Below are 27,193 nucleotides of genomic sequence, written 5' to 3' on the forward strand. Positions count from 1 at the left end.
CATTTGGTAATTAGAAAAAATAAGCTGCCAGTTTCCTGCTTAAATTTCTCAAATTTTAGTTTTTATCACACTTTTTTCTAGACAAATATTGCTTGTGCTAATTTTTTATGTTTTGATTCTTCATGCAACATACATACTTCATACTTCATACAAATTATATTAACTTATTTAATGTTCCTACAAAGATATATTTACTGTGTTATTGATCAAATAAATTAGTTTAAAGAAGTAAAATTAAATTGCACTATTTTATAAAAATAAAATTTTCAAATAGTTTATATAAATGTGAAAAATTAGTGTAAAAATTAGCAAAATACTGAGTAACATTTAGAAGAATAAAAATTATATTCAAATCTTGGAAATCTTAAAAAAAAATAAATAATTGTAACTTTCATACACAAACCAGAATTTTCATTAACTAAATACTAAGATTTAAATTAAAAAAAAATTTGGTATTTAAATTAAGTAATCTGATTGCAGTTATTTTCAAAATTGTAATTATCTTAAAGCTTTTAATCTGATCTATATTACATACTTATCATATTCTGCATTTTAATTATTTCTATGTTTAATTAATATTGTATTCATTTTGCTTCACATCCAAAATTCAAAATTAACCATAGAATTGGTTTTATTAAAAAACTGTGTTTTAAATAAAGCATTCAGCATGATAATTTAGTACATATATTAGTGTAATATCATGTTTGTATTGTAAAATTATTTTGTATTTCTTAAAATCAACATTAAAAGCTGTATGCTTAAAATTATACACAAAAGTTATGAATAAAACTAATTAAAACTCCCAACAATTAAAATATTTTACACCATAGGCAGACAATTACAATTACATGTATGCATATAGTTTATAAACATTAATTTATAATAAGTATTAGATTTGTTGGGAGATATATATACAATGAAATTTACTTACGTATAGCCTTCATAGTCACCACTGTTTACTGCTTCAACTAATTGCTCTGTCAATTTTATAACCTCTTGCTTCCGAGCTAGAATATAATGATACATGTATAAAATTACCATTTGAAGAAACAGTTTAAAATAATTCTGAACAGTTCTTTTTTGATAGGAAGTAAAGAGTAATCAGCTGTGTCAACAGATTTTAACATTTGAGGTAAATTTTCATTTGACAAGGAATAAATTTTGCTTCACATGGTCAAGACAGCATGCTTTTAAAGGTTTACAGCTACAACTGAACAAATAAACAGCTTCTAATTTCTATGCTTGATTTTAAGAATCTGCTCAAGATTTTTAACAAATCAGTAATGGACAGCACAATGTAAGGATATTCAAACTGTACTTTTGAATCCTAACAAGATAACTTTTTGCAAACTAAATCTTGGGATTCTTTCAATTTTTAAAGCCAGTTATCTTAACCCCAATACTGAAAAACAATGCAACACATGTAATAATGCTTTGCAATTGGCTCAGCTGTGGAAGAAATTAAAAAAGAGAGTTGAGAATATTAAAGAGTGAAGGGAACAAGTGAAGCCAGGTATTGAAACTGCAGGTTTTTAGACATGAATTAGATTTCAATTAAGCAGATTCAGCAAATGTACAGGAATTGTTGAATTCACATCATAAAGAGTTAAGGCATATATATCAATTATTGTAAACCTCAGTTTACAGCAACCATATGAATTTGATAATGGGGGAAAAATGAAAATGCACTAACAGTAGAACAATTTTGCACAGCCAAATATTTGAAAACACAAATTATGGATATGGATCCAAACCAGGAAAGAAGTATTCCAGTTTGCCGTATGCCTGGAAATGCAGAGTTGTAACAAGAAAAGGTTGTGAAGGAAAAAAATTTACTTGCATTTCTTTAGACATTTTGTCTAAAAAGAAAAGGGAATGAATGGCAGATTAAATTTTGCTTGTATGATATAAAAAGTATATTAAGAAAAATGTAAAATGATTTAGTGTGAAATAGTTGGATGAATTACAGTATTTTGTACATTTAATTAACATGCTTTCAATTAACATGACATTTCACAGGAATTAAAAATCATATATATCTCTGTTACTGTTTTGAATATCAAAAAATATTCATTTTATATTTAAAGCATCATACAATATACTAGCATTACATTTAGCCTCCTGCAAAGTATTTTATGACGCAGGTAAACAGAACAATGAGTATGATCATGCATCAGTACCTCTCAGGAAGCTATAAGCATTACAAATATTCACTATTTCTTATTTTTCAGAAAAACTGCTTTTCTTGACAAGCAATTTATTGTTATAATATAATCTGTATCAGGGTTGACCGACCTTTTAATGATTATAATCTTTTTTTCCCTATAGGTTTTGTTGAGATGCTTTTATTTTCAAGAAAACTATAAAATAATAATCTAACAATGTAACTGATGTATATGGAATTGATTCTGAAGCATTCTAAATTCACAGGTAGCTTGCAATAAACAGCAATAATTGCCAAATGTATATGCTTGCATTTATGAGAACTACACACTAAAGGACATCTTATTTCACTCATAAACAGCTCTTACAACTTAATGTGACTAAGTTCTAAGAATTGTAAAAGCCAATTAAATGCACTGAATTTCCTGTTATACTTGACAGCCATTTTGAAACACAGCATGCTTTGTTGCATGAAACATGAACCTACTGAAAACATCATATATTAGGAAGGAGATAAATATCATGAAAAGTTTATATTACAATCAATAACAATAAATCATAATATCTGAAAGGAATAAATAGACTTACATTATATAAAAAAGCATTTACTGTACATTTCGGAATGTGCATTTTGAATACAAAAAAAAGCTTTCTGCAAAGCACATTCAATCTTTCGTTTATTAATTATTGTGATATGATTTTTCTTCTACTCATGCATGGAGCTTTCAGCAATATTAAACATACTTGCTGCAGCACGATTTCCATTTTGTGTAAAAAATTGAATGATTTTGCATTTGAAACTAGCGCTATATTTGTTTAAATTGGCCGGAGCCATATTCACTGCTAAAAGGAACATTGGATCAACTGTATTTCAGTTAAAGCAAATGTGATTTATTAAAGCCTTTGATGTTCATGGCTTTGAAATCGTAGCTTCAAATGACTACAGAAAGAGAAAACATCTGACTCCTAAGGGTGTGCATTGAATGACAAACATACTTAAAAATTAATAAATGTATTTTGAAATTACAGGTGCCCGTTATATGCTGGAATATACGGTAATTATCATGAGTAATCTGATATTCACTGCAACAACAACAAAATACACGATGAGCTTATTTACTTTGTCCTTTTAAGCAACAGCCTGCCATACCTGCTGATATGAAATAACATGAACTTCTTTTAATCACTATCATCCACCAGTGTTAACAGTACTTCATTAACAATATGAATTTAAGCTTCAGTATTCATTTAAAAGGCAGTTCTTTTAGAATGTTGATTGTTACACCCAATATTTTACAATGCCTGGACAGAATGATACACCAAGATATATTATCCTATAATCTGCTATGGTATTGAGTTGCCATTTCATTAAATGTTGTTCAATATCTGGCATACACAATCCTGCATCTTCTCTCTTGAAACTATCATTAATATACATTGTACTACTTCAGTATATTCTCTTACTCAAGACAAGATAGGCATTTGTGATACAGTAGGCTGCACCTAATTTGATCATGTTTGACCACATTAAGTGCAGCCTATTTTGATGACATTAACCAAATAAGACATTACCTGAACTTTAGACATTTTCATGACATTAACCAAATTCAACAGTGAGAAAAAATATCCTTTAAAATAGTAATAAAATTCAACTAATTTACTACATAAATATCAAAAAGTTGTCAATAGGTATTTTCACAACATTTTAATTAGGAAAACACAAAAGTTTATTAATGAATTGTTCACAATGTCTGTAATGCATTTCATTTATGAATTGCTCATAATGTTCCTAAAATTTTTTGACTGATGTTGTACCCTTAATCTTAATATTCAGAAGGTATCTTTCATTGAAAGAAAATATAGCAATGTGAAATTTTAAGTTAAGCAAAAATGCAAACTTCGTTTGTTGTAGATATTTTCAGAGAAATTTTTTTTGGTACCTATGTATTATCCCATCGATTGTAAAAGCTGGCTACAAGGAAATTTGGCTGAGATCTTTCCAAAGTTGTACCAATCGATTCTGTAGGATTCTGAAGGAGCTGATGTCATTTTGTTTAATAAACATTCAATATCTGACCAGCTTAGTAAAAATGCTTTCATCAATCTCTATCATTCTTTTAAGGCCCAAAAATTTTGCCAGGAACCTTCTTTAGAATACACTATGAGTACAAAATTTCCACAAATAATTTTCTAACCTATTACTGCTTTGTAGACCACATTCAGCTGACTGCATCTGTCCATTAACCCCTTAACTGTCCCGAGCATATATATACGCCCTTCAAAATACTATCATTTTTTTGCGCTGCTACCCGTAAAATTATTCGCAAAGCTTTGGAATGCAACACCACAATAACCTTGATAAAGTATGCGAAGGAGGATACTATTTCAGAGAAGTGAGGGGAGAAAATGGAGAGAGTTATGTGTCTAAAGCGGTGAAAGTAATGACTGTGTGGTATTGGCTGGTGATGTTTGAGTATAATGTATTTTTTTTTATTCTGTGTCCTTTGTTTCCATTTACTTTTTGTAGTAGGTTCCAGGAATAAAGAACAATATAACGAATGTTTCAAACCCATTTATCTTTTTTGAATTAATTTTTGATGAACTGCTCGTGCTTCATATTGTTTCTGAAACTAACCGTTTTGTAGACGAGTATATGAACCAATAACTTGCAAATGAAAAATCAAGAACAAAATTGTGGCATTCAACCAGTTCAGAAGAAATATATGTTTTTTTAGGCATACTGATTTCATAAGGTATAACACTGAAACCTGATATTACACTTTACTGGTCTAAAAATAAATTGATCGAAACACTATTTTAGGGATCTTTTTTATTATAAAAACATCATTTCTAATATACTTACATCTTTTTATTATATTTTTACTCTAAACATTAAATTTTGTGCATTAATTTTTTTCTTTTATTCTTAATTTTGAAAAGTAAACAGTTTTTAGAAAGTAAAACTTGCACTTATTTTTCCCCTAATACATCGCATAGCTACGCGTGCCTGTGTGAAAAACTGTGGCACTGGGAAAAGAATCTTGTGTGTTTTCCGCGGCAGTTAAGGGGTTAATACACTTTTTTTTTTACAGTAGGATCCCGTCATTTTCAAAAATAACTCGCTGCTTGCTGTTCTGCACATGGAAAATCCCAAGTTTAAATATATTTTTTTTTTTTCAATATGCAACAAAAAATAAAATCACTATTCATAAAAACGAAACACGGCTTATCGAAAATACATTAAACAAAAATGAAGATGTTATGGTGTGTTGCTATGTTATGCTTATTCATAACTGGCACTAAACTGCATTGCTTAGTGACAGTTTAACAATTGATGGGGTAATACATAGTAACTTTTTTTATTAAAGGGAGGGATTAATTAAAGGATTTTTTTTGCTTCTGAAGAAAAAAGCCTTGTGTCTGATTGTCCTCAAAACTGATAGTGTTATTTAAAATCTGTATCAATCTAAGGTTACTTTTTTTTTACCTAATTTTAACAATTGACTAAAATCAAAATGAAGTTTGTTTAGCAACTTAACCCCTCATTTGGGAAATTTAATTTTTATTTGCAGAAATCAGTTTAAAAAATTTATTCTATTATTTGATCATATTAAATGAATTGTGGATCACAATAAGTAATGCGTTTCCATGTTTTTGTATATAACAGTCGAGATTTCCAGAAACCAATAACAATATCTGTATGACAGCACTAATTGCAATCACATTAACTGGCATCTATTTATATTTAAATTTTGCATCAGATATCATAGCATATCTGAGTTTAGTCTTGTCCCTAATTTTTGTTAATGCTAAAATATAAATTCATGCAAATTTCATTTACCTGCATAAGAAAATTAAAATTATTAATACAGTACAAAGTCCGTAAACCGGACTCGTCGGGACTTCGGCAATTCTGGATTAGGGGTTTTCCCAGATTATAGATCATCAATTTAAATCTGGTAAGCTGGCATGCAGAAATTACAGTTAAAAATATGAAACCGTAATTTATGAAATAAAGAGCAATTATGACCTAAAGGGTATCAAAATTTACAAAAAAAAAAAAAAAAAAAAGCTCAATATTTATTTGTTTACTTTATTAAACATTTCTTTCAATACACGTTATTTAAGTTGCTTCATTTTTTGTGCTAATACTTTCTCTTTAATTCTATAAACAGACATAATTTCTTGTTCAGTTACAAAGTTCCACTGTTCAAGTCCTGTAATTGCTGTGTCGAGAATACCGACTAACTTAACAATCCAAATTTTTTTCGTTTTCAATAACCTCTCTGTCCCTTTCTTCACTATCGGAAGCAGTATTTTCTGGATCTAGAACCATACTACAGATTTCGCCGTCCGTTGATTGATTGATGATTGAGGCATTGTCTTCACAATGAAAAACTTCTGTAATATCATCTTCAGTTATTACCACTTCTTCCCATTTCTTTACAAAATCCAAAAACTGGAAAATTTCACCTTCAGTTTGCAATGTCCAAAAACCTTCAAATTCGCAGCTATCATCTTCATTGTCCTCACCATGAAATATGGTAGTTGGCCAAAAATTATGCCTAGCATTTTTTAACGTATCTGTAGACACATCCTCCCACAATCTTGCGATGCTCCATACAGCAGATATTATGCTAAAAAATTTCAAAAAGTCGTGCCATTGTTCAAGAAATTTAACATAGATTTTTAAAATGCTACTTTATATTTGCATTTCAGCGTGTGCACTATTCCCATATCCATAGGCTGAATGATAGACGTACAATTTGGAGGAAAGAATAATACGGATACATTATCTTTCACTAAAACTTTAAGTGAAGTATGCGCCAAACAGTTGTCAACAATCAGGACTATTTTTGAGTCATCAGGTAAACCAACCAAATTCAAATGTCGTCGAGCCTTGGGTATAAAATGATTTTCAAACCAATCATTCATCAATGCTCTTTTATTTGCATGATATAACGGGGAAAATCGTTACACCTTTAAATGCTCAAGGTCGTGCATATTTTCCAATTACAAAAAGTTTGCACTTGTGCGTTCCTGCAGCATTTGCACATACTAAAATTGTTAGTCTCGCTTTGGAATCTTTGATACCAGTTGGAGCTTTTTTTTGTATAGGTTGCCAAGGTATTTTGCAGTACATATTGCCAGAAAAGACCAGTTTCATCAGCATTGTCAATTTGTTCTGGAAATAATTGTTCGCTAGTAATGAATTCAATGAATGACAGTCTGTAAAAAATAATAAGCCGGATCCAATTAGAAGATTAAGGAACAGCACAAAATCTGCAACATTAACTGAAATGCCTTAGAATCAGTAAAGATAATTTTAGCCTAGCTTATACCGTCCGTTATAGATTAAACGCGCATGCGTAAAGCATACAAAAAAAAAGTTTGTGGCTTTGATGTCCGGATTATAGATCATTCCGGATTACGGACTTTGTACTGTATAAAATTTCCAGCTGGTTCTTGAATCACTAAAAACACTTTTCTGTAAAGAATTTAATTAAATAAGTAATATTAGTGTTATAAAATATTAAATATTCTTTTTAGCTTATAATTTTCATTGAAAATCAAATCACCAAAAACTGCTGAACAAAGAAAAAGAAAACAAATTTCAAAACCTGAACCTTAACTACTAAAATTAGGTAAATTATGCCAAGATTTTTATAAACCAGTAGCTCTAGGATTAATTTTGATGAAACAAAATCTTTTAAATAAAGCTAACATAGAGATTAGAGTTATAAATTTTTTGAATTTTCGATTATACTGTTATTGATGGTAAAAGTATTTTATTTTTGCTTTCAAAAAGAATTTAAAATGAAAAATAAGAGACAAGTAAATATAAAAATAAAAAATAATTAAATGTTAAGCAAAATAAAAGAAAAATTAAGACTCTTTAACACTTTAGTAGTTATTTAAACATTTACATAATTGCTAAATTACACAATGTATTTAAAAGCAAATTTAGGTATACCATATTTTGTACTATTCAGTTTCAAAGGGCTGTAAAAAAATTGCAGCAAAAATGTATGCGCAAAAGCCCCAAATCTAGCAAACGCGCCCTTTAACAGTGCACCAAATCTAGCATACACGCTGATTTTCAGGTTGCATAAGTTTATATAATTCTATATTTCTTAAGACGCCATTGAAATACTAGTTTAATTTTTAAATTCTTTTCTGATTTTAAATCCTTTTTTTGATATCCTATGAATTTAACAATTTGGGAATTGCCCATGACAAAAACTCGGCAATAGAATTTTGGGTAAAGTGCAGAATCACCCACTGCTTGATGCGTTTCTAAGAACTGCACATACTCGGTATCCATGTGCACATCGACCTATTTTCACTTAAAAAAAATTCCAGAATTGCACAAAAATGGCACTGCGCACACCCTTGACTTTATCTATGTACACATCGACCTATTTTCACTTAAAAAGTAAAAGAAAATTGACAAAAATCCAATTGTTTTTACCCTTGTAAAAAGCGGCAAACAAATAAGTGAGAGATTCTGCACTTTACCGAGAATATTTTCAAAGAAAAGGCATCATTCATTATAGAAAATTATGTTTGAACAACCAACAAGATGAAATTATGCTTTAGCGATAAGTCGGTAGTGAAATAGCGATGCAGGCATCCATTCAGTAATGTTTAGCAATTTTTATATAAATTATAATAACGATCTGAAATAGTTATTTACTCTTTTGCTTCCATTTAGTAATGTTTAGCCTTTTTCATATAAATTATAATAATAAAAAAGTATTATATGAAATTAACCTTTCATCTAAATTAAAACATCAATCTTAAATAGTTATTTACTATTATACTTCCTTTCTTGCTGAAATTATTAGGGTTGCCGCAATTATTTTTGGCAGCATTGGCATCAACAATAGTTTGTCGATATTTTACAGCCCTCGAAACCAAATAGTACCAAATATTTTTAGTCATAAATCAATGCATACATTTGTGACAAAATTAATCATAAATACTTACGGTCTAGTATTCCATTGGTACTTTTAACTGCTACAAAAAAAAATTAAAAGTTACTAAAATTCTCAACAAACATAATTGCAACATATTGAAGTAACAGGTATAAATAGCAGCAAATCATCAATACAAAATAATTCAAACAAATTTATGTTATATCAAGCACGAAGGTTAAAAACTGAAGCTTTACACTAACTCATACAGAAAGGACACTTTTCATTAACTCCCCTAAAGAATACACCTTTAAAAAATCATTTGTTTAACGATTTCTATAAAGTGGGGAACATAAGAAACTTGCATAAAGAGCCTGTACTTTTTCTACTTGAATTATTTTGCTTTGACAATTTTAATATTGCTTACAAATATATAATTTAAATACATATTTACTAAAATATAAAAATAAATGGAAATAACACTTTATTAAAAATATTGAATACACATCACACAGCAGTTTATGTAGGATCAAATTTCAGAGAATTTAGTTATAAAAAAGACAAAAAGTCAAAATCAGCAACTACAATATTTGATTTCATAAAGTGATTTCTTTGTGAAAAAAAGCACAAATTTTTTTTTTTTACAGTTTTTTCTTTTATGTTCAGTAACATCATAATAGCAAAGATAAAAATCAATCATGGGAGTATTAAAAAAAAATCCCAGCTAGAATCATCAACAATAAAAATTTCTTTGTATTTTTACATAAAACATTGACAAATTTACCAAAAAATGCTTCAAAAGGAATTTGCTTATTAAATTTTTCATCAAAAAAACAGTTTTTACACAGACCTTTACAAATGCTTAAAAAATACCACTAGCTATACAAAAAACAGTACAAAAAGGAAAATTCCTGTCCACATTTGCTCTTTATGAACATTTGTATATCCAAACAGCTGAAACTTATTTAGCATGCATCCGAACAACTGAAAATTAATAACTGCTAGAGTTCAGTAGCTTCAGGTGTAAAGATGAATAAATGCTTTGCACAAAATTTAAATAACACATCTGCAAATAACATACAACATACATAATTCCAGTCACTTAGTCAAAATGTGATTTTACTAAACTGCTCATACAATAAAGGTTTACAAAATAATAAATAATGTATGTCTAATTTATATATACACTGCTGACACACAAAAACAACACAGATGTGTTAAGGTTTTGATGCTCATATATTTTTGCATTTAACAGTGAAATTTTAATTCCATTTGACATTTCAAAATTATGTACATCAGTGTTTTCCAAACAGAAAATTTTATTACTTACCCATAGACATACTTGAACTTGTTTCTGAGGGCCTTTTATATGCAAATTTATTATCAGGGGGATGAGGTGAGAGTGGAGACTTAACTTTGAGAAAAGGAAGTAGAAGCAAAAACTTATACAATGGCATTATTAATAAAAGAAACCAAATTAACCCCAAATATTAAAACAGAAAAGAAAACTTATGCTCAGAGTATCTGCAATATTGGCAGCTTTAATGCCAATATCAAACAAAACTTCAGCTCAGGATGGTTTAAAGTCATGCATTACAAAAGCAAAAGTTTTAACAAGATAATTTTAGGCTAAAACTCTTAGAATTTAAGGCCAAAATCAGTAAATCATATTACTCTTGCAAAAAATTTTGTACTCAGAAAACTATTTTTAATGACTTGACAATCTTGTAATAACTTAAAGATGTGAATTGGTAATAGAACATTGCTACAAATAAAAAATAATGTACTTTCCCAATAGCTATATTTATAATTAAGATTGGTAAAAAAATTGTGATCAATTAAAATGCAATATGCAATTTAAAAAAGAAAAAAAAATATTATGAAATACTAGGTGCAAAAAAGGCCCAGCTCTTAATTTAAGCATCTGAATAAATTTATGAATGCCAAAGAGTAATCTTATTACAGTTAAGTTCATTCATACATGTTTCAGTATTTTACAATGTTTTACTAACTCACTTTGAAAGTGGCCTAACTTTCAAAGATTTGCTTATTCAGTTTGAGCCAGAGCATACGAAGACTAAGGAGATAAATACTTTCATGGAGGATTTTCTAAGGAAAACAGGCTCATTTTTATATTGCTCATGTACTGGTGGGCTCTTTCAAATAGCTAGAAGTAATTAATAAAAATTTTTTTCTAAAATGTAGTTTTAAAATTACTAACAGTGTATTTGCTTACATAGATATTAACAAAAGATATATAAAACATTTTGTTCTGCTGCTTCTTTTTACATTTCTATGCTGTAAATTAAACACTTCATCAATGAAACCAGTTTATTCTGATGGGTTGCAACTAAATATATAATTAAGAAAATTAATTTACTTCAACGTCTTAGAATTAATAGTTCTCGCACAAAAGATTATTCTGAGAACTTTTAGGGCCCTTTACACAAAAGCCACATGACAGCTCTTTTAAAATTCTATTTTTGACAGTGTATTCAAAATATTACAGAGCTTATCATCATCAACCAAAGTCCGTTTTGAACACAAAAATTATAGGTATATTTGTAATTTTATGAATATAAACATTTTTCACAATGATGCAATTTTTCTTAGTCAAATAGATTACAAAAGTATTAAAGAACTGTAATGCAATATTAATTATAGTGTGTAATGACTTCAATGAAACAAATTTTAAAAAGGTAAAAGATTTTTAACAAATTCAAAACTATAAATTAATTTCAATGTACTCGACTTTAAAACATGTGAAAAAGAGGTAATCTGAATTTACTATATTTTACAATACAGTTTAGTTTTAATCCTTTCTTCATTTTACATTGTTATGTTATATATCTTGACTTGAAATATATTCTGTTTTACTTCTAAAATTATTTTTTATCACTTTACATAAAATTCATCTTCTGCTTCTACAACTGTATTTTAAGATCAAATAATTTTAGCCCTTCCTTTCTGAGCTTTCTCTTAAGATAACTGTTTTCTAAATTACACATTCAAGTTTTCATATTTCTTGCTTTATGGCCAACAGACATCTGATCTAACTTCTCAATGTCTACAGAATGCATATTTTTGCATTTTTTTAAATAATAGAAAGAACTATTAGTCATCCTTCATTAACTGAAAATTATACACAATATTTCTCTTAGCTTCAACAACTACATTCTGTTGATATTTCGGACACTGGTTTTACAGAAGCAACTGATCGAGCAAAAAATTTGTGTCTTTCAAATGGTTTTTACCCATGCAGATACCTTCAAATAGCTTCAAAAGCATTTGATAATAAAACAGAAGATGGTACTTCTCATCAGCAAAATCTGTTACATATATATTTTCTGAATTTTATTAGGTCTCTAAACGTGTCTGTAACTTCTTAAATACTGTTTAGATTTTCTTCGGTTTCTAACAATTTTTTAATGTAAGAAAATTCAGCTGAAATTTTATTTTGATTTTACCACAGTCAGTTGCTTTATTCCCTTCTTCAGTATATTATTTATTCACATCTGATTACCATCCTCTGTTTTCTTAAAATTACTTAATGCACCTTACTATCGTGATGTTTTTTCCTCCAACAAACTTTCTCATATTTTCTCTCTGGAGAATAATAGGCATCATCTATGCATGAATCACAAGTGGATATAAATGAGAATGTATACAGTACACCTTCAACAAAGAAACAATGCAGATAGAAGGTATACATATCACAAGTTCTTGTTTGCTTCTTTAGTCATCTATAGCAAAGCATGCAAGGGTTTTCTCAAAAATTCATGACTGACAGATATTTTTATATTCACTTAATGCATTTAACATGGAATCAATCTAAGCCAGATGGAAATTTATAAAATTGAAAAGTATTATAAAACATTCTAAAAATATAATAAGCCTTTTTCTCAGATATGCTATACATAATAACACTAAGATAAAATCTTTCTGTTGAAAAGACTTTTAATTTCCAGATTTTCATTTTGATGGTGAAATCAACAACAGTACTAGAACTTCCAGCTTGGTGACAGCAATGAAAGAAGAGATGGATCTTAAAACATTCTTATTGTGACACTTACTGTGTCAACAGGCCAATATATCTAGTAGACAAAAGATGGCTGTACTTTTTGCATTATTTTCTTTGCAACATTAACAGCTATACAAGATATATAACAATGTTTAGAGATTTTATCACATTGTATTGGATGCATGTATTAACTGTCAAAGCTGAGTTTAAGGGCCTGAAAGATTAAAAAAATCTAAAGTAAAGAAATATCACAACAATGGCATATTTCCAACTGCTCTTATTAATATTTATATATTTATATATAATCTTTTTTAAAACTTGTGCCTATCAATGCCGTGAGGTCTTTAAACAACCCTGCTAACATATCAGACTAAACACTGTCAAATAATATGAAATATATCTATCATACCAGAAAATCAAGCTGCTCTTTCAGCTTTCTGGCCTTCTCATACGGGCATTTTTCTTCACATAACATGCAGTTTTTGAAACATGTAAAAGAATTCTTAACATAGAAGATATTTATCAAATTACTTCTCAATATTAATTTCTGAGTAACTTATGGAATTTTCAACTATTTATTTTTTAAATAATAGAAATCCATTAATGTCAATAACTTACAATAAAATGATGTTACACACTATTTTTCTTATCAAGTAAAACATTTATTTTAAAACTGGAAAAAAATCTTCTTGAATATTACATCAACATTGATTTTCACTAAAAAATTAACTAAATATGAATAATAATAATAATAAAATTCCTCTGTAACAACATAAAATGGAGTTATTGCCTAATACCTTTAAGTCAAAAATTTTTAAGTAACTAACAGCTTAATATTTTCTAAATATAATTTCTAATCAAAGTAGTAACATCTACCTTCCAGTTATTTACTGCTATCTAATGAAGCTGATTTCTAATTAAAAAAGCCATACACGCAACTTCTTAATTACATTAATAATATATAATTAGTTAAATATAAGTTTTACTCGTTCATGAATTATAATATTTTCCTTCATTTATAAGTCGATGTTGGTTCCCATACTCTGTTATGCCTGCCCGGTTTGGGCTAAATCTGCTGAAAAAAGCTCCAAACTGCCCATAATTGTGTATTGTGGCAGATTACTAATTCTCCATAGTACATGAGAAATCAAAACCTCTATGAAGAACTATGCATCAAGTAGCTTAAGTCCTTTTATTGTTGTACTGCTCACAAATTCTACAGTGACCAAAAACGTATCAAAACCCAGTTATCGGGGTTTACAATTATGATGTAAATGACTGATTGTTTAGTAAAGGGCCACTGGCCATGCTATGTAACCAACCTGACTAATTTATGTAAATTAACGCAGTGCTATGTATTTGTGCTCTTCAATTGTTTTTTGTAAATATGTGTATTAGCATTATATATTTTTTAATGTACGTTACTGTAATTTACTATAGTGCACCTTTGGATTTTCACTTTGTTTTCCTATTTATGTCAATTCTCAGTTTGACAGTTTATCACCAGCTCAATAGCCTTTTAAGTTTTGCAGATGGCATTTTCGAGTCACTTTGAAATCTTGTATGCCTTATTTTTTCTACTCATCATAAAACTTATTTAATCCACTTAAAAATAATAAAAAAGTGAAGTTATGTATATATGAACATATTATTTTTAATATTTCTTTTCAGTTATTTTACTTACATCATTCGGAAATTACTTATGTTATTTGACGAGGGGTAGGGTCTTAGACCCAAACACCCTGCTGCTACACCCCTCTCTCACATACAATATTTTCCTTTACTTATGATTTTTGCATGACTGGGATGGGAATGGGGAGATAAATAAATACTTAAAAAAATATGTAAGTCAGAAAGCTACATCAGTTTACAAAATTCAATTTTCTAAATTCATGTAACTTACATCATACTTCTAAAAGAAACTATCCAAATCAGAGGGCTTCTATTATAAGAATAATAATTTCAAAGTTACCAGTTACTGCAACACGTAGGTCTAGAATAGCAAAAATAAAACATCATTTTGATGCAAATAATTATGTTTTGTGCCTCATCTGATGTAAGTATTCAGAGAATAATCCCCTTTTAGAGTGTTTTACTTCAGCCAAAAGACTTAAGTGATGAACATATTCATTAAATAATAGAAATCCATTATATAATTGTCTATTAAATATATCCATTAAATAATAGAAAAGCTCATACATCATCAGTTATTTTCATAAAAAACGAAACAAATGTAAAAAGATGAAATATAACCTGTTGGAAACATGAGAAGCTATTTTTCACATTATATTATTACTTTATGTTAGTTGTTATATTCCTGCATTTTTGTTTTTAATTTCCTATGGATTTGCTTAAAAAAAAGTTCCCTCTTTTTCTTTAAAGTAGTGCATTTAGAATTTATGCACTTAAAAACATGAATGCTAATATTTAATATAAATTTTTATTTAGTTTTAAAACAGTGTCATGCACTCACTAGGAATAAAAGATTAGGCAGATCTCTGAGCATAAAGTGCTTTGAAATTAAGACAGTTCCTTCATAAAATAAAGCAAATGTGGAGCTATTAAATAAGCAACATATTGGCAAGAGACAATTCTAAACTGCAGAATGATTTGCATTCTAACACAAATACCTACAAACAGCTAATACAGCATGCACTTGCATGAAATATGATCTTTCTTTTTTACAGAAACATCCAAAATGCAAAGTTCTAGCTAAACACTATTTGCAGATAGTTTGAAATAAAGTATAAAAAAATTAAAACATAAAACTGGAAAAATAATTAAAAAAAAATTATATCCATTTTAAAACATCAAATTAGGAGAAATTACAAAAACAGGAGCTTTGTATTTCCATTATTCAAGCATAAGTGAATGAATATGAATGGCATCATTTATAAAAAATATCTAAATCATTTCCAAATACATTTGTGTACTTTCTTTCAAACAAATGTACTTTCTTTCTTTAATCTCTACATATAACAAAACGAAGATTCTGTGTGTGCATCTTTTGTTCATGCTGTGCGTAAGCTAACAGACCCAGGGCTACGGAATTTGGTACATACAGCAGGTGCATCTAGACAAGAGCCAGTGCAACTCAAAAAGATTTTTTCAAAATTTGAATGATTTTTTTTTTTAATTTTATGTTTTTTGATGAAATTGCATCAAATTGATAATTATCTTTCATTATATCAGCAACAATGGCACACAGCCATTGTTGCTGATACATCACTTTCGCCATTGTTGCTGATATCAGCACTGTTGCTACCCTGAAAAATGAGGGAAATAATTCTGTGCAATTTTTAAGTTTAATATTTCTCTTGAATACTGGACGTTTGTCAAGAGAAGGCAAAGGGAAGTTGATTAATTTATTTATTAGGGTAATTAATATCTGTATTAAGGGATATTGCTTATTTCATTATACTCTTTTTTATATGTAATACATTTTTACTAAAAAGTTTTTTTTTTTTTTTTTTTTTTTTTTTTTTTTTTTTTTTTTATTGAAGTTGTTCTGCAAGGTAAAATTCTGTGCAGTTTTTAAATTTAATGTTTGGTGTTCCCTTTAGGCATTTTTCTGGTACATTAAAAAAGACAGAGGAAGGTTGGTCATGTAGCAGCTAGTAACAAATAAAGAAAAATAAATATAATGCATAAAAGAAATTACATGCTTATGCAGACTTTTCATCAAAAGATGTTTTAGAAAATAATACAAAACACAAAAATTCTGTTTCCATTCAATGAAATTCAATTTTTAACTCTTAAACTAAAGCTCGAACTATTTTTTTTCACTTTTTACATCATTAATTTGTGCTTAAATTAGCATTAACTTGTGCTTATACAAAATTTTTTTTTTCTTTTTAAGTGAAAATAGTTTATTAAACACAATTTAAGAAGTAGTATTTTGACATTATTTACATACTTTAAATATATTGGGCAGTTTTCTTAGCATAAGTTTAAATTGTAAGGAATAAAAGAAAATTTGAGTGCATGTCGAATAGAGGAAGTTGCACAGCCATAAATTATAAAATCATTATAATTATTTATAACTGCCTCGAGCAAATAATTAAAAAAATCATATATAATTGATTAAGTGTTAACAAAAAATAATTTTTTGTTTCTCACAGTATATTTCAGAAAAAAATTCCCATTATTTATTCAAATCATTTTCAAAATTTTACTTTATTTAAATTAGATATTAGTCATATTTTTCCAGACTTAAAAAATATTCATCTTAACTTCATTAATTAAAAATTTATTTTAATTCAAAAACAAAATTACTTAAAATTTAGATATAAGTCTAATTTGAAGAAAATATAGTTCTAATTTTTAATTAAAAAATTTAGGATTTTTTTGATAAATAAAATATTAAATAATATTATTCAACTTTTATGATTAATTATGTAAGTTTCAAACATTTAGTTAACAACTATTAAATACCTTTTGCATTAAAATAAAATAAAACATAAAAATCAAAATAAAGTACGTATAAAGTAATATTATTAACCTATTTACTTCCAGTTGTCTAACACTGAAATAAATATTCAAAATTCTTCAAAATATAATGGGTGGTTTTTTTATGCAACCTGTTGACAACTGCCGTTGATTCTCCTAGCGCATGCGCATGATAAGCAAGTTCTCTGGTGCGTAATACTTTTCTACGCAGTTTGCCAATGTCATTTTATTCTTCATTGGTTATGGGTCCAGACAGAACTGTGCAGCCCAACCACTATTGCTAAATTCTTTCAGTAAGCCAAGCTGCGTTGACTGAAATGAAAATGACGACGACAAATGCAGCTTCAATTGAAAAGCTAAAAAAGGACAACTTTGACACGTGGAAGTTGCAAGTGGAAGCAATACTGATTAAACATGATCAATGGGACTACGTAACTGGAAAAATTCTGAAACCAGAATCTGGTGATGAAGAATTTGCTAAATGGAAAACTACTGACCAAAATGCACAAGCAGATATAATCCTATCCATCTTACCCAGTGAACTTCCACAAGTAAAGAATTGTGTAACATCTAACAAACTATGAAGTAAATTGCATTCTATTTATGAATCGAAAGGACCAGCTAGAAAGCCCCAATTCTAAAAAAATTGCTTTTTACAAAAATGAGTGACTGATCATCTAAATGATTTTTTTATTCTTGTGGACAAACGGAAAGAAATTGAAATAAACATTTCGGATGATTTGTTTATAATATTGCTTTTATATAGCATACCAGACTCTTACGAAAGCTTTCGAATAGCCATCGAATCTCGTGATGAACTGCTTCCTCCAGAAATGCTGAAAATTAAACTGTTGGAAGAAGCTAGCGCTCGCAAAAATAAAGATTCATTGTTTTCTGAACCACAACATGTGTTCTATTCAAAAGATCGGAAGTATGCTCAATGACCAGTTCATAAACCGAAACCAGATAAGTTTGCAAACCGAAGATAGTATCCAGTTAACTGCAGATGCAACTTCTACCATATCTATGGGCACAGAGCATCGGAATGTAGGAAGAAAAGTAAAGAAACTAAAAGCAAACGTCTTAGTGAAACTGCGAAAGTCTGCAGAAAATCAGAATTCCTTGGACCAAGAAAAAGCCGTATCATGCACAAATAGTAATTCTAAAGACATTTTTGTCTGGATAGTGGTGCAACATCGCATATGTGTAACAGCAAGAAACTGTTCCAAGAAATTCACGAAGTAGGTGATACTTATGTTAATTAGCTTCTGATAAAATAGTTAAAGCTATCGGAAAAGGAACTGTTAAATTTAAAGTTTGTATAGGTTCTAAAACTGAAAATATCAAACTCAAAAATGTATTGTGGGTACCTGATTTGAAAAATAATTTAATCTCAGTGTCTTAAGTAACTGCAAATAATCTTTCAGTAATTTTCAAAGAAAAATGTGCTCCAATAATTAATTCTAATAACGAAACAGTAATATTAGCTAAACACGAAACTGATCTTTATTTTGTCATTCCAATATTTGAATCTGTATCAATTTCTAAAGAAACATATCAGTGGTATATAAGATTTGGCTATTTAAATGAAAATGATCTTAAAAAACTTCAAATAAATAACATGGTCTTTTTCTCAAAATGATTCTCTTTCTACCTGTAAGATATGCATTCAAGGTAAACAAACCGCAACCCTGAATGAATCTGAATACAGAAGTACTGAATTGTTAAATCTAATCCATTCTGCTTTGTGTGGTCCCATGAGAACCAAATTAATAGGCAGATCATTTTATTTCGCAACATTTATCGATGATAAATCTCAATATGTTCCTGTTCATTTTCTGAAATCTAAGGATGAGGTTAAAGAGGCTTTCAGAAATTTTAAAGCACCTTTTGAATATAAACTCTAAAATCAGAATTCTGCGAACTGATAACGGGCTAGAATATTTAGGGAAAGATATTAATAAATTTCTTAACGATGCATTAATAAAACACAAAATGAGCACTCCTTACACGCCAGCCCAGAATGGCGTTGCCGAAAGATTAAATCACACTTTAGTTTCAATGGCGAGATGTTTGTTATTGTAATCCAATCTGCCTCAGAAATTCTGGGCCGAAGCCGTCAATACAGCTGCTTACATTTGAAATCGCTGCCCAACGTGAGGTTTAAAAGGCAAAACAAAAACACCTTACGAAGTGATGTTTGGCAGAGTACCAGCTGTCTCTCACTTCAGAACCTTTGGCCAAAAAGCATTTCCACTAAATAAAAGGCCAGGAATAGGCAAATTTGATATTCGAGCTAAAGAATGTATTTTTATTGGCTATTCTGATGCATTAAAAGCGTATAGACTGTTAAAAATATATGTAAATGTGCCAGTCCCAATATTTACTTTATGAGAATTGGCAACAACAGTTTTGTTGTCATTCTATCCCTGTCTGGTGTGCATAGCTGTGGTTGCTTGTTCCCATGTAACCTGATATTCCCAATATATTTTTATTTGTTCAACCTGGACTATGTCATTTCTTTAACCCACGACTAATCTCGATTTTTATCACGTTATCAGCACGAAAAGCTCAAAAGGAAATGCCATTATGATCCAGGATTGAAGATCGCACCGAAGCCTAACCACGTTGTGAATCTGAAGTGAGCTGGATAACCATCCTTTAAGTGACGTAGCCAAAAGTGACGTACTAGAAAAATTTGAGGAGTACCGTTGCATGGTAGAAAATCTCCAAAACAGAAAAATCAAATTCTTGAGAAGTGACAATGGTGGGGAATATATAAGTGGAAAGTTTGACAAGTACCTTGCTGTGCATGGGATCCAAAAACAACTAACTGTACCCGACACGCCTCAACAAAATGGTCTGGCTGAAAGACTGAACCAAACATTGATAAACACAACGAGATGCTTGCTTATTGAGTCCAGAGCAGATCACAAGTTTTGGGCTGAAGCAATGGCCACTGCGGCCTATCTCCACAACAAGCGGCCATCTATGGCAATTGATGGCGATATTCCGGAGGAACGATGGTCAGGGTATGGAAGCAAAACAGACCACCTCAGAGTTTTTGGATGCAGAGCCTGGAGCCATGTTCGCTCACACTCAAGAGTAAGCAAGCTTGATCCTAAAGCTACAGAATGTGTTTTTGTGGGATATCCTAAAGGAGTTAAAGGCTACAAATTGTATGATCTGAAGAAGAAACATTTTTTCGTCAGCAGAGATGTCATTTTTGAAGAAAATGTTTTCCCTTTAAAACTGAGCAAGTGTGACAATCCTGCAGAAGAAGCTACCCTTAAAATTCAAGACTTTGATTCAGAATATCCTTTGGACCTATCTGAAACAGAAGCTCGTGACTCATCTCTAGATTATATAACTCCTGATGTAAATAACTTGGATGAAACCGAATGTCCCAATACAGATCCAATTTATCGAAATTCCGAAAGATGTCCAGACATACAGCTTGAAAATACTTCAGATTACAAAGATGAAGGCCAATCAGTAGCTCAAATACAAGACGTTGCTAATAACCTAGACCCTGAAATCGAAGTAGCAGCCAGAAATCCTACCCGTGGAAGTGAGAGAGGTGAAAAAAGAAAAACCAAAATTCCTAAACGTTTCAAAGACTTCTATCTGTACAATGCCCAAGAGATACAACAATCTGAAGAAAAGGACCCAGTAACCCTAAAAGATGTCCTGAAATCACCCGAAGCTGACATGTGGTTAAAGGCCATGGAGGAAGAAATTCAGAACCTCACTCAAGCTCAAACCTGGGAACTAACTACAAAACCACCAGGAGCTAAGGTAATATGGAAGCTAAGGTTTTTTCTTACGAAACAACCATCCAGATGGTTGTTTCGTAAGAAAAAAACGAGATTGGGAACTGAGCAAAGTTCAAAGCCAGATTTGTAGCAAAAGGCTATCTGCAAATGCCTGGAGTGGACTTTCAAGACACCTTTTCACCAGTCATCAAACTCAAATCTGTAAGATTATTGCTTGCCGTAGCTGCAGAGAAAAACCTAGAAGTTCACCAAATGGATGTAACAGCTGCATACCTTAATGGAATCCTAGAAGAGGACATATATATGGCACAGCCAGAAGGCTGAATTGAGAAAGGGAAAGAACACCTTGTCTGCCACCTGAAGAAAAGCATCTATGGTCTTCGACAATCAGGACGTGCATGGAATACTTGCTTGAATGACTTCCTGATCCAGTATGGATTGAAAAGATCAAATGCAGAACCTTGTATTTACTTTTGTCATGAGAAGAACATCATAATTGGAGTTTATGTTGATGACCTCCTGATAGTTGGAAACATGCCAGAGATAAATGAATTCAAGGAAGGCATTAAGAAAAGGTTCAGTGTCAAGGACCTAGGTCCTGCAAGCCAGATCTTATCCATACGAATATGCAAAGAAGATAATGGGTCATACACACTAGATCAAATCGTTTATGCATCAGAAATCTTAGAAACATTTAAAATGACTGAAGCAAAATGTGCATCCACACCACTGGACCCCAACATAAAATATAAAAATGTAGATGAACAGCAGTGGGAAGAAATCAAAGAAAACAGCAAGGGAATCCCTTATAGACAAACTATAGGAAGTCTTCTATATTTGACTTGTGGTACTCGCCCAGACATGGCTTATTCTTCCACTTATATGAGCCAGTTCAATGAAAAACACACGGAAGAACATTGGAGAAATGTGAAGCACATTCTAAGATACCTAAAGGGAACACGACACAGAAAGTTGAGATTCCAGAAGACAGGTGAGCCACTTCAAGTCTACTCAGACGCTGACTGGGGAGGTGACAGAACTGACCGTAAATCTTATAGTGGTTATATAATGCTACTCGCAGGTGCTCAAATCTCATGGTCGAGCAAGAAGCAATCCACAACAGCTTTATCGACGACAGAAGCAGAGTATGTGGCAATGTGTCACACTGCCAAGGAAATCCTATGGATTAAAAATTTGATCAAGGAAATCTGTAGTGAATTAGCTGCTTCACCTCAAAAAGTGCTAGTCGACAACCAGGGAGCAATCTTCTTAGCAAAGAACCATGTTACTTCTGAAAGAAGTAAGCACATTGATATTAAATTTCATTTTCTGAGAGACCTAGTGGAGGAAAATGTGATTATATTTGATCATGTGCGATCCAGCGACAATCTCGCTGATCTCCTAACTAAGCAGACCTCAAAAAAACTTTTACGGGACATGAACTATGCCGGGACTTGTACGTAAAAATGATCTCCTTTGAAGTTTACGACTGATAGTGTCTGTGTAGAGACTTGACTTAAAATTTCAGAAAGAAGCCTACATACAAATTTTTCTTAATTGCTTTTATGTAAACATTGTGTTTCCTAGTATAACTTAATATATGTTCATTTAATGATGTAATTCATAAGTAGAAGTCAATAGTGTTTAAGCATGTAATAGCAGCTACATTGTTTTTCTGTAAATGTGTACAACCACAGCGTGATAAATTTTTGTGGAAGTATGTAATTATCTTGCAAATAGTGTGACTGGCAAGGGGGCGTGTTAAAAATATATGTAAATGTGCCAGTCCCAATATTTACTTTATGAGAATTGGCAACAACAGTTTTGTTGTCATTCTATCCCTGTCTGGTGTGCATAGCTGTGGTTGCTTGTTCCCATGTAACCTGATATTCCCAATATATTTTTATTTGTTCGACCTGGACTATCTCATTTCTTTAACCCACGACTAATCTCGATTTTTAACATAGACTTGCCAAGTAATAATAAGCCGAGACGCAAAATTTATTAATGAGTTTGAAAACTGCTGTCGGTATGACTCAGAGCAAGAAATATATCTGCCTTTCGCTCCGGAGGAAAAAAGTATAAATAAAGAATGTTGTGATAAATCATCACCTCAGAATGGCAGTGAGTCACCGCTTGACTCTGAATCTGAAAAGGAAAGTGGAAGTGATTTAGATAGCGAATCCATTCCTCCTATCCTGATTAAAAGGAAGCCTGGTTGACCCAAGAAAATAAAAAAAGGTTTGCCAGGAAGGCCTAAAATGGAATACCACTATATAGTTGTAAATGAAAATGAACAAACTCAAAATGTGTTGAGGAAAGTATTAATCCTACGGTGCAAGAAGCATTAAATGGAATTGCTGAAATTTGGCATGCTGAAAATTGACATAATGCCATGCTGTCAGAATATAACTCGCTTGTTCAAGAAAAGGCTTGGAAATTAGTAAAAAGACCTGAAAACAAGAAAGTTCATAGTAAATGGTTTCTTAAATTAAAATATAATCACGACGGCACTATCGAAAAATACAAAGCTAGGCTAGTCGCTAAAGGGTATGCTCAAATCCCTGGTCTCGATTTCACTGAAAACTTTTCCCCTGTTTCTAGATTAAGTTCCATAAGAACAGTTTTAGCCTATGCTGTAGAACACAGTCTCAAAGGTTACCAATTAGATTTTTTAATGGTCTATGTAAATAGAAATTTAGATGAAGAAATCTACATGGAAATTCCTGAAGGTTTTTGCGGTGAAACTAATTCGGATAAAGTGTGTCTTTTAAAGAGATCATTATATGGTCTTAAACAGTCAGGACGTCAGTGGTAAAAAAAGTTGGATGAAAAATTAAAATCTATGAAATTTAACCCCTTCGCGCCGACTGCCACGTCTACATGCCAGCAACGAACACACTCACTTTCCGGCCGACACGTAGGCGTGCCAGAGCGTTTTCCCGTTCAGCCCCGACTGTCACGTATTTGTGCCAGTGACCTGGAACGTTTTAAAAACTATAATTTCTGCCACAAGATGGCACTGTATGTCCATATGGTTTCAGATACATGTGCATTAGACCTTCTACTCGAAATGAGAGAAGCATGACTCACATACACATGTTTTTGATTATATAAACAAAAGGGGAAATAAATGTTTCGGAATGGCGTGATTTATGCCGGCTCTTTAAATTCGCACGTGTTAGTTGTTTATTGTAAGTAGAGAAGTTTTATTTTCGCTAAAGCATTGGGTATTTCGGTTTGCAGTTCAGTTTTTAGATAATAATTAGATCTTGCTAGACGTGAATTCTTTCTGTTTTTACCGTTGCAATGTCGAAGCGTCAAAAATGTTTAACAGAGCATGAAATAGCAGAAATGATGCAAAATATTTCAGATATTGATTCTGATAGTAGTGATAGTGATACTATGATATATTCTGATCATAAAGAATCTGGCGAATCTAATGATGATGAGGACATTTCGGACATCTGTATGCCGAGTACGTCGAAAGCAAGTACTTCTCCATGGTCATCCACAATAGAAAATTTGCAGAATTTGCGATTCCGTCATTATTCAGTAACCATCTTTCAGAAAAACTATTAAATGGTATTAAAAGCTTTTCTTCAATACAGTCAAAAGTCGTTAATCCGGACTCGTCGGGACTTCGGCGATTCCGGATTATAGATCATCAGTTTAAATCTCGTAAGATGGCATGCAGAAATTCTAAAATTAAAAATATGAAACCGTAATTTATGAAATAAAGAACAGTTATGATCTAAAGGGTATCAAAATTTACAAAAAAAAAAAAAAAAAAAAGCTTAATATTTATTTGTTTACTTTATTAAACATTTCTTTCAATGTAAGTTGTTTAAGTTGCTTCGTTTTATGTGATAATACTTTCTCTTTAATTCTATAAACAGACATAATTTCTTGTTCAGTTACAAAGTTCCGCTGTTCAAGTCCCGTAATTGCTGTGCCGAGAATACCGACTAACTTGTCAATCGAAATTTTTTCGTTTTCACTAACCTCTCTGTCACCTTCTTCAGGTCTTTATCCATTTTTTGCAGCAATTCCACTTTTTGTTTGATGGACATCAAAACATACTTTCGTTTTGTAGATCCTTTGGGAGCTCCAGCATCGGAAATTCTATTTGCCATAATCGAAAGTTCAAGTTTACTTTTATAAAATTGCTCTTACAGTCTGCAAAAATAATAATACGGATCCAATTCGAAGATTAAGGAACAACGCAATCATCAACATTAACTGAAATAGATAATTAGCTTATACCATCCGTTATACATAAAACGCGCACGTGGAAACGTATTCTGCACTTGCGCACACGCATATGCGCAGTAGTAAAGGTCTTACGCGTACGTGTAAACGCCTATGCGCATGTGTCAACGCGATGCATGCACAGAAAGTTTTTAGCTTTGAGGTCCGGATTATGGGTTTCCGAATTAACGACTTTTGACTGTATCATGGATATGGCTGTATTTAACGCCAATACTCTTTTCAACAAAAAAAGTAAAAAAAAATCTTCCTCTCCTGAATTATCGGCTTAATTTAGTTAATCAAATTATTTATTGGTATTCCTCTAAAAGCACCAATGTTAATATCACACCAAGATCAGCAGAATCATTAAATATGCTCAGATTAACTGAAAGATATTTTCCAAAACTTTGTTCAGAAGAGACTGATAAGAAAATGAGAAGACGATGCTTCGTTTGTTCACATTCCCGGAAAAATCCTCCAAAACAGCAAATGAGTTATTATGAGTGCAAGGAATGTAACATAGGACTGTGTGTAGATCCCTCTTTTCAAATTTTTCATACGAAAAGAAAATTTTAAGTCATATATTTAGTTTTCAGATGTATAATGTTAAAAGTCATAAAATGGTGAGTAATGAAAATAAAATGTGTAAAATATGCATTTAAACAAGAAATAAGGTAATTAAAGTATATATAAAAATATCTATAAAGCATAAGCTGTTTAAATACTCTATAGAGCATTATTAAACAATGCGTTGATACTTCGGAAATTTCATGGATTTAGTCTTAATAGCAAAAAAGCCCCCGGCCCTGGACAGACGCTTGCGTAAGACACTGCCGGCCTCTGTGATAAGCACGCGTTTGCGCTACCCGGCGCGAAGGGGTTAAATCTCTTAATTCAGATAATTGTGTTTGTATTAAAAAGACATCTAACAGTGAAACTATTATAATTGTTTATGTACCCGATCTTATTGTTTTTACCAATTCTAAGCAAAGTATAAAACAATTCGCGATAGTTTAGCTTCTGCTTTCAAAATGAAAGACTTGGGAAAATTGAATTATTGCTTAGGCATAGAATTTTGCTAAAATGAGAATTTAATTAAAATTTCTCAAAAGAAATACATTGATGATATTTTAAAGCGGTATAATATGCAAAATGCTAAATCCGTGTCTTCACCTATAGATAATAGCAAAAAATTATCAAAAGAGATGAGTCACGAAAACGAAATCGCTGACATGAAAAATGTTCCATTTAGAAATCTAATTGGATCACTAAAGTACCTTTCAGTAGCTACTAGGCCATATATCCCATATGCCATGAATTTCTCAAGTCAATTTAACAACAATCCCGGAAAATAAGATTGGCATGCTGCAAAAAGAATACTTCGATATCTAACTTTTTTACTGGATACTTTCTTTTGGGAAACCAAAAGGTTAAGAAAGTGCTAATAAACTATTAAATACCTTTTGTATTAGAATAAAATAAATCATAAAAATCAAATTAAAGTACATATAAAGTAATATTATTAACCTATTTTCTCCCTCAATAAATGATATCAGTTCATTCATGCTTGAATAAAAAAAATATAGTGTACAAAAGGATTATTCAATGTATACCAT

The 27,193-nt window shown here is 30.8% G+C and overlaps 1 protein-coding gene across 3 annotated transcripts in view; it reads right to left on the reverse strand.

Moving 5' to 3' along the window:
• Positions 1-27,193, reverse strand: part of LOC118184155 (calcium/calmodulin-dependent protein kinase type II alpha chain-like) — a 219,313-nt gene that overhangs the window by 30,529 nt on the left and 161,591 nt on the right. For 2 of the 3 annotated variants that reach the window (XM_085810560.1, XM_085810559.1), the window contains 2 exons: positions 9,154-9,183; positions 932-1,007 (listed from right to left, as the gene is read on the reverse strand). In XM_085810560.1, coding sequence (XP_085666686.1) covers positions 932-1,007; positions 9,154-9,183 — 106 coding nt within the window. Of the gene's footprint in view, positions 1-931; positions 1,008-9,153; positions 9,184-10,410; positions 10,495-27,193 lie in introns of all 3 variants that reach the window. The other variant, XM_085810558.1, reaches the window with a different exon arrangement.

This window comes from Stegodyphus dumicola, chromosome 2 (assembly GCF_044657685.1).
Source record: "Stegodyphus dumicola isolate Sdum_Otavi_A_Nest chromosome 2, ASM4465768v1".
Taxonomy (NCBI): Eukaryota; Metazoa; Arthropoda; class Arachnida; order Araneae; family Eresidae; genus Stegodyphus; species Stegodyphus dumicola.